The sequence below is a fragment of the Glandiceps talaboti genome, chromosome 11 (genome assembly GCF_964340395.1).
Source record: "Glandiceps talaboti chromosome 11, keGlaTala1.1, whole genome shotgun sequence".
NCBI classification, from domain to species: Eukaryota; Metazoa; Hemichordata; class Enteropneusta; family Spengelidae; genus Glandiceps; species Glandiceps talaboti.
In genome coordinates this window covers 3,253,404-3,273,795 of record NC_135559.1, presented here as the reverse complement: position 1 = coordinate 3,273,795, position 20,392 = coordinate 3,253,404, and the positions used below count along the sequence as shown (strand labels likewise).

General features: G+C 34.1%; 1 protein-coding gene across 1 annotated transcript in view; it reads left to right on the top strand.

Annotated features, from left to right (window-relative positions):
- LOC144442178 (dedicator of cytokinesis protein 9-like) overlaps window positions 1-20,141 on the top strand; it is a 121,462-nt gene extending 101,321 nt beyond the window's left edge. Inside the window, exons 36-47 of the mRNA XM_078131450.1 lie at window positions 366-422; window positions 852-977; window positions 1,507-1,620; window positions 4,010-4,225; window positions 4,672-4,839; window positions 5,461-5,583; window positions 5,698-5,811; window positions 6,883-7,029; window positions 7,519-7,729; window positions 8,439-8,724; window positions 9,043-9,181; window positions 12,564-20,141. Coding sequence (XP_077987576.1) covers window positions 366-422; window positions 852-977; window positions 1,507-1,620; window positions 4,010-4,225; window positions 4,672-4,839; window positions 5,461-5,583; window positions 5,698-5,811; window positions 6,883-7,029; window positions 7,519-7,729; window positions 8,439-8,724; window positions 9,043-9,181; window positions 12,564-12,653 — 1,791 coding nt within the window. The 3' untranslated portion in view covers window positions 12,654-20,141. The remainder of the gene's footprint in view (window positions 1-365; window positions 423-851; window positions 978-1,506; window positions 1,621-4,009; window positions 4,226-4,671; window positions 4,840-5,460; window positions 5,584-5,697; window positions 5,812-6,882; window positions 7,030-7,518; window positions 7,730-8,438; window positions 8,725-9,042; window positions 9,182-12,563) is intronic.
- Window positions 20,142-20,392: the final 251 nt, after the last annotated feature.

Below are 20,392 nucleotides of genomic sequence, written 5' to 3'. Positions count from 1 at the left end.
CCATCTTCATTGTCAGTGATAAGAACCATGAATAAACTACAACTTATTCCATTGTTTGTATTTAGACTACGTTTCTGAAAATACTAGATATAAGAATATTATATAATCACAATTATACTTGTTTTTAATTTAAAAAAAAAAATTGAAATTCCAATTCATTGTTAGAACTTGCAGTGACACCAGAGAATAAAAGGTTTGCCATTTCACACTGATTTGCATATATTTACATAACAAAGCTATTTAACTGTATAGCTGTACTTCATAATAGTGGTTCTGATTATGTGGTCAGTCACACAATTCAAATATGACATACTTCCTCTTACTGTGTTAGAGTGAAACTAAGATTGTTGATTTGTGTTTTCCAGTTCCCTGCCCCGTTGTTCCGAGGTCATGCACACCTGTGTGGAGATCTCTGCTATGAGGTAAGTCAGTCTGTCAGTCTGTCTCTCTGTTTCTCTATCTCTCTGTCTCTGTCTCTGTCTGTCTGTCTCTCTCTCTATCTCTCTCTCTTTCTATGTCTGTCTGTCTCTCTCTGTCTCTCTCTCTCTCTCTCTCTCTCTGTCTCTCTCTCTGTCTCTGTCTCTCTCTCTCTCTCTCTCTCTCTCTCTCTCTCTCTCTCTCTCTCTCTCTCTCTCTCTCTCTCTCTCTCTCTCTCTCTCTCTCTCTCTCTCTCTCTCTCTCTCTCTCTCTCTCTCTCTCTCTCTCTCTCTCTCTCAGGTATATATTTAATCTGTATACAACTATTCCACAAAACAGAATTTAGTTGCATGTCAAATATGAATGAAAATTTGACATTGTGAGGCAGAGATCAAGAGATCATGCTAATGTTCATATTTATTTTGTTCGTACAGATCTTAAAGTGTTGTAACTCCAAACTTGCCACTACTAGAAATGAAGCCTGTGCCTTGCTGTATTTACTGATGAGAAGTAACTTTGAGTTCACTGGTAAAAAGGAGTTTGTACGAGTACACATACAGGTCAGTAAGAATAGATATCACATGAAGATTAAATCAAGTTGTGGGAGTTTTACAAAGTTAGAGATATTTAATAACTCTTTCCTATGAGAAAAATTGTAGTCTTGTAATGCAGTTTAGAACTTTGATGTCTGAGGATACCATAGTGTTCTAGGATGTCTGATTCATGTTTAATTTAATTTGTTTTCCGGACCAGCTTATAGGCTCTTAGCCTTACCCAGCTGTTATTATGATATGATATAATATGATATGATATGATATGATATGATATGTGATGTGATAACAGTAGTTGTACATCTTCCTTATATTACACAATTCATAACTTTGATTTATAAAACCGTACTTTCCTTGGATAATTTCTATAACCATATTTTTGTGACATGATGTCTGATTCATGTGATAACAGTAGTTGTACATCTTTCTTATATTACACAATTCATAGCTTTGATTTATAACTTGGATAATTTCTATAACTATATTTTTATGACATGATTTCTGATTCAAGTGACTTGATTTTGTTTGTTTTATACAGGTCATCATATCTGTGTCGAGACTCATCAGTGATATCGTCGTTCTAAACAGTGCTAGATTTCAGGAATCCCTGGCCATTATCAACAACTATGCAAACAGTGACAAGGCTATGCATGTAAGTTGTAGAGGGAGTCATTCAGTTGCCATGGCAATAACAAATATATTGTCATAGCAACTATGCAAACCATGACAAGGCTATGCTTCTAAGTTGTAGTAACTTGTACAGTGAAAAACCATGTAGTTGTTATGACAACAAATGTTTCCAAACAAACAAACAAACAAACAAACAATAACAAGGCTACACCTAAGTCATACAGTGAACTGGAAGGAGAGAATCATTCAGTTGCCATGGCAATAATGAATATTTACTGTACATTCAGAATGATGCTATTTGATAGATTTATAATGAGAAAGTATCATAATCACTCTGCTTTTCTAAATATTTATTTATTTTGTGAATTTTAATAATTTGGAACACCATATGAAAATAATGAATGATTCAAAACTTTAAGGATATTTTTGAACTTTACTTTTTCAGCAAATAGTAACAGACTTAAATGTTAAATATACAAATTGTGTCGTTGAACAGAATATTTTTCTAACCAAAGAGCACCCTCGCTGGCGAAATAGATGTGCTTTCGCAACATAATGTAGCACCCTCATTGGTGAAGTAGATATACCTTCACAACAAGTGTACTGCCCTCATTGGTGAAATAGATGTACTTTCACAAAGTAGTACAGAGCCCTCATTGGTGAAATATATCTAACTGCACAAAAGTGTGTGGCACCTCATTGGTGAAATAGACCTAGACTTCACAAAATAGTATAGCACCGTAATTGGTGAAATAACATAATGTACTTCACAACATAGTGGACTGCCTTCATTGGTGAAGAAGTCAATGAATTTTGACATGTATGTTATAGTGTCTGTAGTGATGTAGTGATAAACAGATGCTGTGTGACAGTTCATTACTTACCTACTACTGATTGGCACAGTATGCACTATGTGACTCTAATGAAAATTATGTGTGTTGCTACAGTTATGAATTCACTTTGTGTGTACTGTATGTATGTTTACACTTTTTTTACTGTGTGTATTTCTTCACTTTTACTGTGTGTGTTTTTTCCTCATTATTACTTCTCTTTATTTTCCTTTGCAGAGAAAGGTAAATTGCTGCCTGTACACAACTACTAACACAACACTGCAGAAGCAACCTGTTATGTGTGTCTTGCACTAATAAACACAAAACTTTCCTGATATGCTCAAGATAAGGCTCATCTTCATTTCTGTTTCTTCCCCTAAATCCTTGCCCTTGGTCTGCCTGACAAAAAAATCCTATTTCACTGGGCTTCTACATTTCGCTGGTGTTGGGATGCATAGCTTGATCCTTGTATATAGACTGTGACATACAGTTGTTGGTGGAGCTATATTACAGTCAAATGGTGGCGCCAAAATAATCTACACAAATCTAAAGCAGAGATTACATGTAATAGCACCACCAACGACAGTATTGCAGACTGTATATATCTGCATTGCAATATATTACAAATTTTATAAGTTTTGATTTTAAATGCTGCTTTATCCTCCCTTACACTGAAGGATTAATTTGATGTTTGCGCTCCACATAGCTGTTGCTTACACCAGCATCAGTAATGTGGAGTGCAAACAACGACAGATCACTCAGTCTATATCCTCAGTGTGAGATGATAAAAAAATATTTGAATACCTTCATAAAAAGTGAATCCACTATTCTGGCTGATTTATTAAACAATGCTAAGAAGGGAAATACTTGGAGGGTAGTAACGGTATTCTGGGTGATATTGACATTGACACAGTATTTCAACTTTAGATTCTCTAACTTTCCTATATTTCTGGCAGTTAGATTTCATGTATACCGTCACCTTTGTTTATGTTGTATTTATTTATTTATTCATCTATTTTCCTATTCATCTTTCTTTGTCAGTTTATTATATAAATTATACTTTTAGTTTCATCTACATGTCTTTGATATAACTTTTCTTTCATTGATTTATTTACACATCATCTACACATAATTATAATTTGTACATCTTTTCACACCTACATACCTGAGAATCCAATTTTATTGATTTGGTTATTTTTAACCAATTACTTTTATCCTTTTACATACTTACGTCAGTTTTTTTTTTTAAATATAGTTGTTTTTTTCATGTTCCTCCATTATTTTGTACTCCAGTAAACAGTAACTTCAAGTCACCAAATGTTCATATTTGTTTAAAAGAATAAAATACAGGAATAATAAGATAGGAATAAGCAATAAGGTAGTACCCAATTGATAAAAAAAAAGCAATAGGGTAGTACCCAATTGATGAAAAAAGCAGTTATGTAGTACCCAATTGATGGGGGAAAAAAGCAATAGGGTAGTACCCAATTGATGAAAAACAGTAATAGGGTTGTACCCAATTCATTGATTATGTACAGAATTGATAGTCCAACCTCTAAACTTTGATGATTTCTCTTTCAGCATACCCACTTTCCTCTTCAAGTGAAAGATTTAACTAAGAAAGTTAGAACGGTACTCATGGCAACAGCACAGATGAAAGAACATGAGAATGATCCAGAGATGCTGGTAGATTTACAGTATAGCTTAGCCAAGTCCTATGCCAGTACTCCAGAATTGAGGAAAACATGGCTAGAAAGTATGGCCAGGATACATGAAAAACACAAAAACTACTCAGAGGTATGACTTTATAGTTTATGTGATATATTATACAAACAGTGACATGCAAGCAGTAACAAGTCAAACTTGTTACAAACAGAGAAAGTAACAGATGAATTGGATTTATAACACTTGGCACAACATGTTAGATGTATGGAAACATGAAACATTAGTGAGAACAGTAGTATGTCCTATTTAACTTGAAATTCATATGTGAATGTAAGCTATTGTGAATGTGAGCTATTATATAAAGAAACCATAAAACCGTTCTTATCAAATGATGAAATGTACTACACATCACTATATACGTGGGTAGAAAGTTCATAAACAAGTATGAAACCCGGGTCCAGGAAAATTGATTCTGGCATTTCATAATATGTGTACATTGGTTTACAGGCAGCACATTGTTACATCCATGTAGCAGCTCTGATTCTGGCATTTCATTATATGTGTACATTGGTTTACAGGCAGCACATTGTTACATCCATGTAGCAGCTCTGATAGCGGAGTACCTAAAGAGAAAATCTATCTATAATAGAGGATGTGCAGCATTCAGGAATATCTCCAGTAATGTTGAATCGGAAGAACATGGAATGAAAGATGATAGGGGTATGCAGGATGTACAGTACACAGAGGTAAGTCAAGTCTTGTTTCTATAGATATGGTGTAACCACTTAGGTGAGTCATGAAAATCACCACTCACTTCTGCTGATACAATTTGACCACTTAAGGGAATCATGAAAATCACAACTCACTTCTGCTGATACAATTTGACAACCTAAGGGAATCATGAAAATCCAACTCACTTCTACAAATACAGTAGGGAACTTGCAATCCAGTCTGAGCATGCTCAGACGCAAAGGACTATGGGATTATCTGAGGTTATCATATTATCTAATCTGGAGCTACCGATAAAATAAACCTCCCACTATGGTCAGGATAACTATGAATTGATCACTTGTGGTTACAAACAATAAAACAATATTGTTCATAATACTAATTGATTAGCATTTATTGTCACATTTCCCATGATGCAATATTCAACATGGCGGGTTTGCAAGTTCCCTATTTGACCACCTAAGGGAGTCATGAAAATCAACCCACTGCAACTGCAAAAAATTGGACTAATGTTAATGCAAAGTCTGCCAACAAGTTTTTATCAATTATGGAAGGACATTTCTTTATATAAGATATTTTCACCAGGACTCTCTATGATTCATATTTTAACCGTCACTGTCTTTTTTTTCCAAACATAGGACCACTTGGTAGGACTACTAGAACAATGTGCAGAGCTACTAGAGAAAGCTGAGAGGTATGAAGTCATGGGAGAACTGTACAGACTTATCATTCCCTTCTATGAAAAACAGAGAGACTTCCATGTAAGTTAACAAAATATAATTTCATGTACAATTAATGATATAGTTTTTTGGAAATTAAGTATGCTTTATACATAAACTGTGGAGTAATGTAGATACAACATGTGTCTTTGACAGAGGTTAGCTGAGGCCTATGCTACGTTACACCGTGTATTTGATAAAGTGGTAGAAGTCATGCAGAGTAGTAGACGACTACTAGGAAAGTACTACAGAGTAGCTTTCTTTGGACAGGTAAGTTGTATGACATTCTAAACAGATCTCTCATATCCCCAAACATCCCCATTCTCATACAAGGGTGAACAAATCATTTAATGAACTGGTGGTCCCCGGACCAGTGCCTTAAAAAATCCAGTGGTCCTGCTGAAAGAATTAGTGGTCCCAGGTCCTGCTAATGTGAAACATCAAATCTGGCCTATGAATCTGTATATTCAGACTACTTTTAAACATAGTTATTATAACAGTAAGGTACTGGTCTGATGGACCAGACAAGGTAAAATTTGTGTGGTCCGCCCAAAAAAATTGCTAGTCCCGGACCCAGGACCAGTGGATTTGTTCACCCCTGCTACCGTTACCATCATCCAACCCAACCATCACTATCCCCACCTCTACTCTCAACCCAAGCCCAACCCCTTGCTCAACTATCACTTACTCCAATCTCTTCCATTAGCTAGATTACATCCAGTGCAGTATTGCATACCAGTCATTACTTGCACCAGTACACATGGTATTTGAGGTATTTAATGGTACCTAAAATGGGTATCTGCGACTTGGATGTGCTTTCCGTATTTCGATTAACTTTACAAGTACTCTCTCTACATTACAGTAATTACAGTAATGTAGAGAGAGTACTTGTAAAGTTAATCGAAATACGGACGTCGGGAACCAGACTAAGGAGATCACGGTTAACGGTTGAAACCAACTAACTCTAACGGTAATGAAATAACTTTTCTGGCAAATGTCATTGACACGAAGTCTTCGTCGGCGAGGTTTGATTTTGATAGTTTGGTACAATTACAAATATGTCGCAGTACAGGTCGCAGTGATGTTGTGCGACCGAGCGCAGACAGGTAGTATGAGTGGTCGTACGACCGTGTCGCAGATATCATTTTTCGAGTTTGTACAAGTCGCACATCCAAGTCGCAGATACCCTTGATAGACACGATTAAATAAATGAGTATTTCCACTGCAGTGCAATACCGAAAACTTTTAAACTATGTCTTTGATTTAAAGTTGGGGGAAAATGACTCCTCAGGTAAAATTTGAGACCAGTAATTACCCAGTATATTGTTATCTTTTATACAGCAATACTTTGAAGAGGAAGATGGTAAGGAATACATTTACAAAGAACCTAAGGTGACATCACTTGCTGAGATCTCTACAAGATTACAAACACTCTATGAAGATAAATTTGGAGCTGAAAATGTCAAAGTTATCAAGACCTCAGAGAATGTAAGTTTTAGTACTTGACTGTTTTCAAGGTAGATATTTTGGTGGTGAAAAAAAATGTGCTTTTATATCAGTTTTGATATTTTGTGGTGAAATTATGTAAAGTAACACAGTAATGCATCTATTATATATGAATCTGTCTTACTCTACTGTATATGATGTGCTAGTAATCTGACATACTGTAGCAGTCATGACACTCTATAAACGGCTAATTTTCAATCCTGAGTCAGTATTTCATCACTTCAAACGTGTGTCAAGCTAATATCTTCTCAAATACAGTCCCCAAAATGCAACTACTTTCAAATTTACAGTGACAGATTTCTTTCCTGTATATTCATAATATGAGCTCTGTGAGTGTGTTCCATGGTCAAAGTCATCTAGCATAATGAGCATCATCTTAATCCGACCCCTATTTATATGCAGATAAGGCCTTTAAATATATGAATGATAAAGTTTGTTAGATATATTCATTTCAATTTTTTGATTTTTTAGGTGAACCCTAAAGACCTTGATCCTAAGTATGCATACATTCAAGTCACCTATGTTACTCCATACTTTGAAGAGAAGGAACTGAATGATAGACAGACAGACTTTGAGAAAAATAATAACATCCGGCGATTTATGTTTGAAACTCCATTTACAAAGACTGGCAAAGCACATGGTTCATTAGATGAACAGTACAAGAGAAGAACAGTACTCACAAGTAAGTAGATATTGTAAAATTCAGGAATTATTTGGAAATGTACGGTGTAGGGAAGACTTTGTCAAATTCATGGACTATTTGAAAATGTAGTCTTGGATAAGCTTTGTGGAATTCGTAGATTTAAAGTTTTTATTCCATACAGCAATAGCTGTTATTGTAATTAATATCATGAATTTACTGTTAATTTTGTTCAAATTTAAAACCAGCTAACAAACAGTTGTGAGCAGTGTTATTACATGGTTGACCAGCATTTCACAAATTTTGTAACTTCAGAGTCCATGTCATATAGTAAACATAACAAGACCAGGTCATCACACTAGTTCTCACAGAAATCCCGTCCATCATTTCAAGTTGTTCTGTAGCATGTAAAGAAATATGTTTATCACTGTGTTTTGAAAATTGGATATTTTTTACTACCAAGTGAAAATTTATTTTCCAGGTATAAAAGTCAGAACAAGGTCTCATCAAGGTCTCATTCAGTTCTCAGTACCTGAAATAGAATATTACTGCCTAGGTACATCATAAAAATTATGAATGTTTGATTTGTTGGTCGACATTACAACTTCCACTCCATGTGCTTCACATGCATTACTCTAGACTCATGTGAAAATAAGTTGACCTTCTTGGTATATTTTGACCCGTTAACATGAGGTGAAATGCTATTACAGGTGCCAAGAATCACTAACTACATTATTCTATTGTTTTATAGCTTCCCATTCATTCCCATACGTCAAGAAACGAATCTTAGTGGTGTACCAAATCCACCAGGAGATGACACCGATAGAAGTAGCCATAGATGAGATGAGGAACAAGGTGACAGAGCTGAATGAAGTGGTCATGTCAGAGTCTCCAAATATGATAAACCTTCAACTCAAACTACAGGGGAGTGTCAGTGCACAGGTCCATGCAGGCCCTCTGGCCTATGCATCAACATTCCTACAATCACAGACCAGATATGATAACATGAAAGTTAGAGAACTCAAAGAAGTCTACAGGTAAGTAGGCATATAGTTCAAACCGTGGGCACTGGAGGGGGTATTCACCTCGAAAAGTGAAAATGGAGGGAGGAGTGGCAATAACAAATACAAGTCTTGTGTTTTGAATCCCTTTCGACATTCCAACAATCACAGACCAAATATGATATGGTGGTCAGAGAACGAAAAAAAGTCTTTGAAAGTGGACATACTTTTCAAACAGTGAAGAGACTACCTTTGGGATTCAATGGCACCGACCAGGGCATTTGGTTGAGGAATGGTATTTTCACAAAATGAAATAATGTATCAATAGTTGTACCTGTGTGATTGTAATTTCAGGCAATTTGTCAGAGCATGTGGGGAAGCTCTAGAACTAAATGCCAAACTCATCAAATCTGACCAAATGCCACTCCATGAAGATATGAAACAAAACTACAAACAAATGGCAGCAGAATTGTCCAAAATCCTAAATGAAGAGGTAGGTACTAACACTTGCTGCCATGGTTGCTTTGATTGCATAATTTGCATGCATCGTTGCTAGGCGTGTCCTAGTAACTAACATCACAATTCAAAACATAACACACAGCCAATACTCTGTAATGTCTTACTAAATCCTTTCATTTCAAAAACTGTCCTTCTTTTCTAAATAGCTTGTATTTTCACCAATGCCTGCATTTATCTGAATTGAAGAGGTGTTTGATATAATATAACAAGTAAAAGATTTGATTTCTTCAACAGGTCAACTATATCTGTAAGATAAAACAGAGATATTAATCTTTGAAAACTGCATGACATAACAAAACGAAAAAATAGAAAATTACAAATATCAGAATAATAATAATAATAATAATTTATTGTTTAAAGACCACTACACAAACATGTCTCAGCGGTCTGAACATTACAAAATGAGAAAGACTAGCAAAAGAGAAATACATATTTTTTCGACTTCTTGATTTTTCACCAGTGTTTGCATCAAATCTGGTCCAATATGGTCTTGAAATTTTTTTTTAAGTTATAACTTAGAAAACACTTGTGAGCAAAGATGTCATCAAATATTAATTTTCGAAAAACCACCAAGAAATCAATGATTTGTAAAGGGTCATTTCACACATATCACTATAGTTAACCTATTTAAGCACTATTTGAGAAGTAAATTTCATTTATATAAATTGATTTTGTAAATTTTGATTTCATAAACCATTTCGGCATGTAAATTACATTTTAAAAATTATTTAATTTTCAATACTTGTGAATAATTGGCATGGATCTTTGTCTTTCTACTTGTAATGCAATCTCTATAAACACTTAAACTGTAAAAATAGAGATAGTGTGTGTGTTAATAATTCTTTTAATTCTTCACTAACAATTTGTTTTCAATGTATATATTTTCCTGTCTCTCCCGTGTGTTTTCCATATTATGGGGTGTATGTAAACCATTCTTTCTTTCCATATCTATCTATATCAGTTATTCATACCAAGGGTACTCCTTGTAGAGGATAACTCTATGTGGTGAGTTTTATATGCCATCATTATACTGTTAGACTTAACATCATGTAATGTCATCAGTTACCATGGCAATTGGTTTTTTGGAATCTTTACCACCCTGTTCTGTCTTGTATGGTATGCATGCGTAGCAGCAACAACACATATCAACATTTTACAAACACCGCTTTACCCTGTCAGCTATTTGAATCTGTGACCCTGCTACACTTATTCACTATTTCCAGCTTGTTACCATTCACTGTGTGATCTTGATTGGGGTTGGTGGAGCTAATGTGTCTCTTACCACTGCAGTCTGGGTTCAAACCCACCCAGTACTGACTGGATTTGATTTAAAAATCCACCAAATCTACTGAAAACAGTGGAATAGTGAAGCAGAATCACTGATAGGCTTACAGATTTTGTAGATATTCAATAAATATCTTCCTGCTAAAGGGCGCCCTCTAGCAAATAATGTATCAGTGCTCCCATCTTTAATACATGTTCAACTTAATAACTCTGGATTCAGTAATGTTGTAGGAAGTGTCTGTGTATGTGTCTGTGCCTGTGTCTATGTCTATGTCTGTGTCTGTGTCTGCATGTGCCTGTCTGGATGTGTGTGTGTGTGTGTGTGTGTGTGTGTGTGTGTGTGTGTTTGTCAAAAACAAAGTGATCAAGGCAGTGATGTGCTTAACTTAAATATTCAAATTAGTTGGTAATTTAGTACAATTTGAAGGGATTTTCTCAGAGATATCTGAATGAACAATTGTTTAATTCAAAATGATCAGATACTGGAATGTAAAAAAGATACAGAAAATAGTTATTTATCTTAAAGTAAAGTTAGATTCATAAACTACTGAACCAATTTCAATGGCACGAGGTGAGGGTATTACTTTGGGTATTCATTTCATAGTAAAGAAATAAAAGACAGTGGTGATATTGTATCAAAGAGATCATTGTATATAGTTAGGTTATTAGAAGACAGTAATGTGCATGTCATCTTTCTACTATGTTTGTACAACCATAGACCCTATACAAAAATAGGATTTATGGTACAACAATTTTTACACACTTTATAGCATGCAAATTATTCTAGACTTGACTGTCTTGGTCATCGTTCTGCAAGAAAACACAAACCCAATGCTAAATACAGTTGCTCATAAACACAGCCATGCAGCTCAAAACACATCTGTACATCTGAACATATAGCTGTCTATATATCCACATTGTACTAATCATACATACATACATACATACATACATACATACATACATACATACATACATACATACATACATACATACATACATACATATTTACATACATACATACATACATACATACACACACACACACACACACACACACACACATACATACATACATACATACATACATACATACATACATACATACATACATACACACATATACATACATACATACATACATACATACATACATACATACATACATACATACATACATACATACATACATACATACATACACACAGAGACAGACAGACAGACAGACAGACAGACAGTATAAAAACATTCAGCACAGCATGAAGATTAGGCCTAAAAAAAAATAATTGTTTGGTTCCAGTTACCCAACCCCACCTAGCTTTTCACTGCTAACCCTAAACTTTTTTTTAAGTATTTGAGAAAAAAATGATAAAATCACAAAAGTTGTGAAGTCTCATGAGAAATAGTGGATGCAGAACACTCTAAAACTGTTCTTCCAAACTGTAATGGCTTTACATCTGATAGGATGAAATAAACAACACAGAGACCATTTGGAAAACAATGGAAAACCTGAACTAGACACTAACACTAATAAAATAAATTAAAAATGTACCTACCCCCACCTATTCTAAAATTGAGCGTAACTGGAGCCACACAATTTTTTTTATCAGGCCTAACAAAAAACACAGTGATATAGATCTAACATGTAGTGTCAGCCAGTTTGCTGTTATATAAAGTAAATGATGTACACTTACACAATTTAACAGCACTCAACTAGTAGGAACAGAAACTTACCATCAGCATTGAACACTTTAATATGATTATACAATGCACATAATAAAAGATGTACACATAAAACTAACCCGCTTTAGAAGAAAGCTTAAAGTCTGAACACTATCAGTGTTAGCACAGACCAACACCAACTGCACAATTTCAAGTATTTTTTAAATTTTCTCATATTTCGCATAAATTAAATAACACCATAATATATGTATACCACTATTGACGAGTAATTACTGAGGTCAAAGTTCAACTCAGCATACTTCATATAAATGCATGTACACAGCATGTCCTGATGACATTCAACAAACATCAAGATCACCAATTCTAATTGTTTAAATTTTACTTTACAGTTAATACCTGGAAGTAGACCAAACTCGTATGCCTCCAACCGTACATCTATCAGTGTATTCACTGCTATCAGTGGACAGTCAACAGCGTAGAAGTTAGAAGTACCAATACTTTGATGAAATCAATGTTGCAGGAAAACAAGCTACATGTTATGCAGGCTACAAGTTAATAGCTGAGGTCTATGGGCAAAGTGTGCAAGCAAACTAGTAATTCAGAGTTGAGATCGAAAATTTTCAGACTAACAGTGAAATAAAGTGTACAGACAAATGAAGTGGAAAGATGTGTTCTTTTCAAGAGAAACGTCTGTAAACAGAGTGTGCAATCCATAGGCAGAGAAAATGTAAACTGATAAAGATGAGCATATTATGTCAAGATTGTCTTCAATGGCAATCAATAACCATGACCCAGTCAAAGGACAAGGCAATACAGAGTGTGAACAACACTTTGTATATACCAGGCACAAAGCCTTTAGTCATGGGTATTGAAAGGTACAGATGAAATATTGTTTACGTAAAATACCAGAATCTTCCTGTAAACTAGTGAGACCAGAAGGCACTTCAGTGTATATAGGAATGTAGTGGATATACTGAGGATGTTTGAGAGGTACTAAACCAAAAAACAAAATCACAGAATTTCATGTATGTTTTGATGCACACTGATTCAAGACAGAACGGTCACATAGAATGCATGCACACCACCTCACAATTCATCATATTCATATGTCTATCATAGATGCTTACACTGTGTTATGTTAAATCAGTAAATTCAATTTGTCATGCTATTTCTGAATTGAAATATTGCAAAAAGAAAAGTTGAACGATAAACTTGTAGATTTATAAAATTCACACTCCATTGACTGCAAGTCTACTGTATAATAATATATATCAAAAGAACAATTAATAAGAGATTTGCTACACTTACATGATCTTTTAAACGCTATAAATTTAAGATGAGAATACAAACACAAATTTTACAACAAGCTCTTATCAATACGAATGGAATCTCAAACACTTTCACTGTGTTATCACAAATAGTATTGTTTCGTTTATGGGTGTGTATTAAAAGGTTTCAAACAAACTTAAAAATAATAGTGCCATGTTTCAACTGCCAAACTTTGCCAAATGCAATAACTTAAGATGTACAGTGACATTATAAGGTGCTACCTGCATATCAAGTAAAGTTCTATATGCATACATGAATGTATATATCAACAAAACAACCAACTTGTCTAGTCTTTTCACTTTGTATGTTACTGGTACTTGTATTCTAACCATCTCATTATTTCAATGTTGCCAGCAATTCATTTCATATCACCCAAGTATGTTGCACATGGGTATGTTGCACATAAGTATGTTGCACATGATTATGTTGCACATGTGTATGTTGCACATGGTCATATTATTCATAAATATCGTTTGTGTATAGTTAATCACAGTACAAATCACAGCGAGGCTAAATGCCTATTTTTAGCATCATTGTGAAAATGTGTGTTTCACATTCATACAGAATTCTTATTCATGTAAACATGGATATGTTGTACATTTTATAGCTATGTTTGACATGATTTACTAAGATATCAGCTATATTGAATCAAAGATGTAAATGTTTACATGAATATGGTGTGTTTTACATCAAGATTTTCATGTGAACATCCTAGCTAGTACATAGATTTCTATGTTAGTTGTGATCATGTTTAACATGAACCTGATGTATTATGCATTATAGAATTTCATTTCTTTCATTCTAATCTCTACCCATCAACATGCTGGCTAATACATAGATTTCATGTTATTTGTGGGAATGTATTCCATGAACATGCTGTGTTTGAGAATTTAGAATTCAGATGATTTCACTCTGTAGTGTGCAACATACTTGCTAGTGCATAGATTTCTGTATCATCTGTGTGAACATAGAATGTTTCTCATTTTATCACCATGTTAATCATAGTGTATTGATTTCATACACATTGTAGAACATATGGCTATTTCTGAAAACCATGTTAATACATATGAACACAACATGTCTCACATTGTAAAATTATGTTCAACATAGTTTATTGTTTCCCATTGTAACACACATGACTATTTCTTAAAGATCTATGTTACATGTCAACATAGTATGTTTCACATTTATCACAATGTTGAACATAGCTATCAATATGTCCCATACATTTTAAGATAGTGGTTATTTCTGTGATCTTACCATTTTATGTACAATTCGTTATTAGTATTTAGTGACATGTTTGACATAATGTGATTCACACATTGCAGCATACAGTAGATTTTAGTTCAGTTCAGATACAGGGATAAGATTTCCACAGATAATGGAAGTTAGTTAAGTTGAAACAAAAAAAAGCAACATGACTCAGTGCTTCAAATTTGTCAACAAACAAAAAGCACTTTATCTGGACATGTGACATGACAACCATTAAACTTTAAAATGTAACAATTGTATTACAATGTTGGTTATGTCAGATGGTAACAATGTAGCATTGTTACTAAGAGTTTTTTGAGCCAGATGATAAAATGTAGCAATGTTAGTAAGATTTTTGTTCAGCCAGACGATAAAATGTAGCGATTCTAGTAAGATTTTTGTGTAGTCAGATGATTTTTGTTTCAAGTCAACTGGCTTCCATTATAACATTCCTTTTGTTCCATTTACAGTATAGATTCACAGATTGTTGTACAAGAGCTTATTGTTGGTCACACGTTTAGCTTATATTTTCAAACTATTTAGAAAAGTTATATGTCACTTTAAAGTCGATATAGTTCACTTTTAACATGAAAGTTTCAGTTGCCAAAAAAAGGACGTAAGGGGCCAAGTATTGCAGTTGAACAGTTTAAGAGTTCAAATACAGACAAGTTTGCCAAGAAAAGATTCTGTAGTGTACCAGCTGTTAATTTGTATTTGAGGATTATTGTGTGTTTGAATTGCCACAATATTGTTTGTAGAGCTGTATCAATTGTAAAATACACTATGAAATAGAAATTTGTTGTGCAATTAGCAAAATATTTTTATGATATTTAAAGAGGTGAAATTGTATAACGAATGTACGTTATGTCTATATAACTGCCTTATTAAAAAAAAGGGGACAAAATTTACAGTGGTATTTCAGACAATCATCGAATTCAGTATGAGAAGAAAATGCATATGAAAATGAAAATAAACTTTAGGGTGAGTTATGGGACCATGAGAGATGGGAATGGTTTGATACTATGCAAAAATGGTCAATAATTATGAATTTAGTGAGGTGTGTGTAATGTAGCTTTAGTTAGTTGGTTGGTTGGTATGTCCTAGTTGTGACTGAAGACGATGACCCACATAGTCAATGATACTAATAGAGGTTAAGATAGGGGGTTAAAACTTAACCCAGACCCCCTAGCTTGATAACAAATGTGTATTAAGTCATGGTTAATCTACTACTTGCTATTCTTGCAGAACTTTGTATTTGCTAGCCTAGTACTGTATAATTTGACTTTATGTAAATGAGGTATGTTTTGATTTGTGTACTTGGTAGGTGACCCAGAACTTGTTACAGAATAAGGGACAGCTATGGGAGTACATAGACAATGGGGGGGGGGGGGGGGGTATTGTCTATGGTGAGAGTGGAGTACTCAAGTTAGCAATACAAATTGTGGCTCTCAGATTAACCATGGCCCCCTATCTTGAGTAAAATTAATTTGTTCCATCTCTAACCTACAGACTTGCCTGGAATATTCAGTCATGCAAGTGTTATTACTCTTCTCATTGTTTGGCCCAAAGTTCAACAGTTTGTGTACTATCTATACTTCAACTTCAAGCAGACTATTTTTGTTGAGTTTCCATGGCAACACCAAATAGGCCAACTATTTTGATATCATATCATTTATTATACAACTCTTCGTCTAATTTCAAAGTAAAGCCACATTTTCTTTCTAAGTTTGTGTAAATTTCAACTTTTCCACTAAATTTTTTGGAGAATACAAAAGGTGAAGAGGATTTCCACTGAAAGTGTTGATTTTCAAATGTTGAAATGATGTGAAAAAATTCTAAATTCATTTAAATTTACAATGAGATTTAATTTACTACTTTAAAAGTTAAATTGTGGAGCAAACAACTGGAAGTGAAAAAATGTTTCAACAAGCAATTTGTTGATTTTGTAAAGTTCTGGGTCATGTCTATTTTTTTTCTATGAAAAGTAACACCTTGATTCTGTGTAGACAGACAGTGTAGATGTACTAGTACTCTATTTTGCCACGGTTTATAGGAATACTTATAGTGTCAGATTTAGAAAAGTCCAAGTATAAATTTATTTTATTTTGGGGTTATTTTGTAGATATAAATATTAAAGTGCTCTCCTCCAACTTTATTTACTTGAGCCATTGTTTGGACACTACCAGTAACCTTAGTGTTGATGTCTGCTGTCATGCAATGAGTTTTGTCGTGAAACACAAAATGGCTGCCTTGTGAGTGTGGAGTCAAGGATTCTACACAGGTGTCAATGTATAGCAACTTTCTTGGTTAATGGGGAACAAAGGTGAGACTAATTTCATCTTGGCTGCATTTCACAGGACCCAGAAATGTCATTTTCACCTATTCTGCATTGCACAACCTCTCTTAGAAAAGGCCTGCTATATTCTGAGGCAAGGCATTATTGGAGGTAAACAGAATGAGGAGCTTCACACTTCATTGTTTTGGCAAAGATGAGGCTGCAAAGATTGAAGCATGCACAGCAGGTGTGAAGCTCCTCTGATGCCAAGGATTTGGGAAGATACTGTATACATTATGAATAACAGTAAGACCATACCATTTAGGAATAGGGGTATTTGATTAATTTGTTTGATGTATCATGTATTATGTGATTGTTTTACTAAATGTAAATATGATGCTGTAGTTTTTGTGAAGTTTTAAATATGAAATATGTGATGTCTAACTGCTGCATTGCGTTTAGGAGATTTAATTCATTTATTTCAAAGTCCCTAAACTGATTTTAATTGGAAATATTTTATTTGTGTTATAATTTTTATTATCTTCTGATTTGGGTTCATTTTACTGTATTGTTTCTGTACATACTTTAGGTAAGTTTGTTTGTTTGGAGTTTCTCAATGACCTTTGAACTTTTGTAAATCATACATCTCATTATAGTTACCGGAGAGAAATCTTAAAGAAACATTTTGTTTCACCCCACCTGTAATATTTTAAACGAATTTGTCCGAATTCATTATCAGCAAAAACATCTCACTTTGTGTGAAAGGAAATACTATGGAAATACACCTTTTTTTCATTATTTTGTTTTTTATGTTAATTTTTTTAATAAAAATAATTTTCTGTATTAAGATATTAATTTAAAAGGTGGGGAGTTTCAATAATATATTTTGGAAGACAACAACTACACACTTTGACTCTTTCATAGCAATTTATTTAGCAGATCTTTGTGCCAAGTTTGTACCACATCCTTTTTTCCAGTTTTAGTAAAAGTTATCTTTGTTTCAAATCTGTCCTTGTGTCTTGTCTGACTAGATTTGAGAGCCTGAGTACCTTACATTTTTACTAGGTTTGTTATCATATATCATTTTCCAATCTTATTAAAAGTTAGTAATGCCCAAAAGTTGACCAAGATCTGCATTGATTCCACTGGTAGTGCTTTAGTTTTATCACCATCTATCATGTTGTAGTCCGAGTAACTTAGCTTTGTGCCAGGTTTGTTTACCACTATCCTGTAGGAATATGTAGTCCCTATAAACTTAACTTTGTGCCAAGTTTGTTTGCATCTGTTCTATTCTAAGACCTAGAAACTGAGCTTTGTGCCAGGTTTGTTAATTACCATCTGTCATGCTCTAGTCCCTATGAAACTTTATCTGGCATAGGCAGTGGCTGTCCACTGTCAATGATTTTAGTCAAACCTTTGAAGATTATAGATTTGAACAGGCACACACTTTGGCATGATTTTGACCAAAACAGCAGATATGATTATTAATATGATTGTCTTTAGTGGATGTTAGCCTTGTCTTTTAATGAAATTGGACTAAAAATATCATTTTATTGCAATATCAATGGACATATCACAGACCAAAGCTTGTCATGTTTTTTTTCCTGAAGAAACAGTTTGGTGTTGAAAATTCAAACGTCTAGTTCCAGCTGTAATTGCAAGACAAAGGATGGTACAAAGGTTCATCAGCATAGTTCATAATTTACTACCAAAACTTCAGTATTTTTTGCAAACTAAAACTTCTTTATATTGTTGTATTCAGAAACTATTAAAGAATTCTCTCTTCATTTGTTTTACCCTATCTGATGATATCATGGTTGCTTTGTAAATATTTTCAATTATATCATGTTACTTTATACCAGTTTTCAAACAAAACTAACTGGTGTTCAGTTGACATCGGAGAGATAGATTATTTTCCAGTGATAAAAGTATGAAGTAGTTATCAACTCAATCTAGTGCAGTATATTGTCATTTTATGAATGTGAAAAAGTGTGCTGTTTGATGGTAAAATTTTGCATCTTTTCTTTGATAGAGTATTTTGCAGAATCACAATTTTATCAAGTGTGTCATATCTGGAACTTTCAGTTGTCTTGGACACTAACACAGCAAATGTTGTAATAGCGTTTAAAAGATTTTATCATTGCATGTTGTCTGGTCAGACTTATTTCCACCCTTAGAACACTTGTTTTGATTACTGCTATCAACTTATCTATGGTTTAGGGGGATGAAATAGCAGTTTGGTAACTTTGAAATCTTGTAAAGAAGCCCTACTGCTCCTGACATGTGTTCGGTCCAGTTCGGTCATTTTTGTGGATTTCCTGCAAGGGTTTATGGGAAAACCTCCAATGATGAAATCACTAATACTATAATCTCTGTCTTGACAATTACCATGGTGATATTGTACCACCCAACATATTTAAGTTGATAACAGTAATCACTACAAGTGTATTTAGGGCAGAAATAAGTCTGACTTGACTTTTCCTTTAACATTTGTTGTGCACTGAGAATTGCTAGACATTTGGATACAGTAGTACTTGCACTCATGACAACAAAAACTTAACAACAGGTCTGTTGTCATATTATTACACAAAAGTAATAAAGACTGAAATAAAGACAACTTGTGAAAAAGTCATTGACCACAAAATACTACTTCAACTACTTGTATATCGGTGATTGATTCCTAGCATTATTATAGATAAGGGTCTTTTTAGAGGCACAAACTGCCAAACATTAGCACCACCAGTCATAACTTTATACCAGCCATTCAGACCATAGACCTGACACATGTAGGGTCTATGTTCTGACTAAATAATTTCCAGGGTTATTTGTCCCTCAATTAAAATGATAATTGTATGAATTATTGAATATTAAAATTTAAAGCTGGGGATGAAAGTTTGAATTTTACAGCACATTGCATTGCATTGTCAGAGGGTCAGTGTATCATTCTAGTTGTATGCTTGCCTTTATTTTACAAATCTGCAGTGATAAAGTTTTGTTAGGTGTCATAGATCTTGTTGATCAATTGATGAAGGCAATGAGTGACTGTAGTATGAAAAAAAGGAGAGATGTTTTATTTTTAGGGAGATGATGTAGCCATGTATATAATGATGAAAAGGGCTTTCAATAAAATCTAAATAAACTATTGAATTATGTATTTTGGTTCATTTTTGATGTAGTGTGTGATGGCATAGTGTGTTATTGTTCATTTCACACCAACTAGTGAGTGATGATGGTGTGTTTACATGACATTGTGTATTTTGTGTTTTTGTTCATTTTTATCATAGACCCTACAAGAAAGGGTAGGGTGTATGTATTTACCAACCAGGGTATGAAGGTATAGCTTGTTTTACCAAAGACAATGTC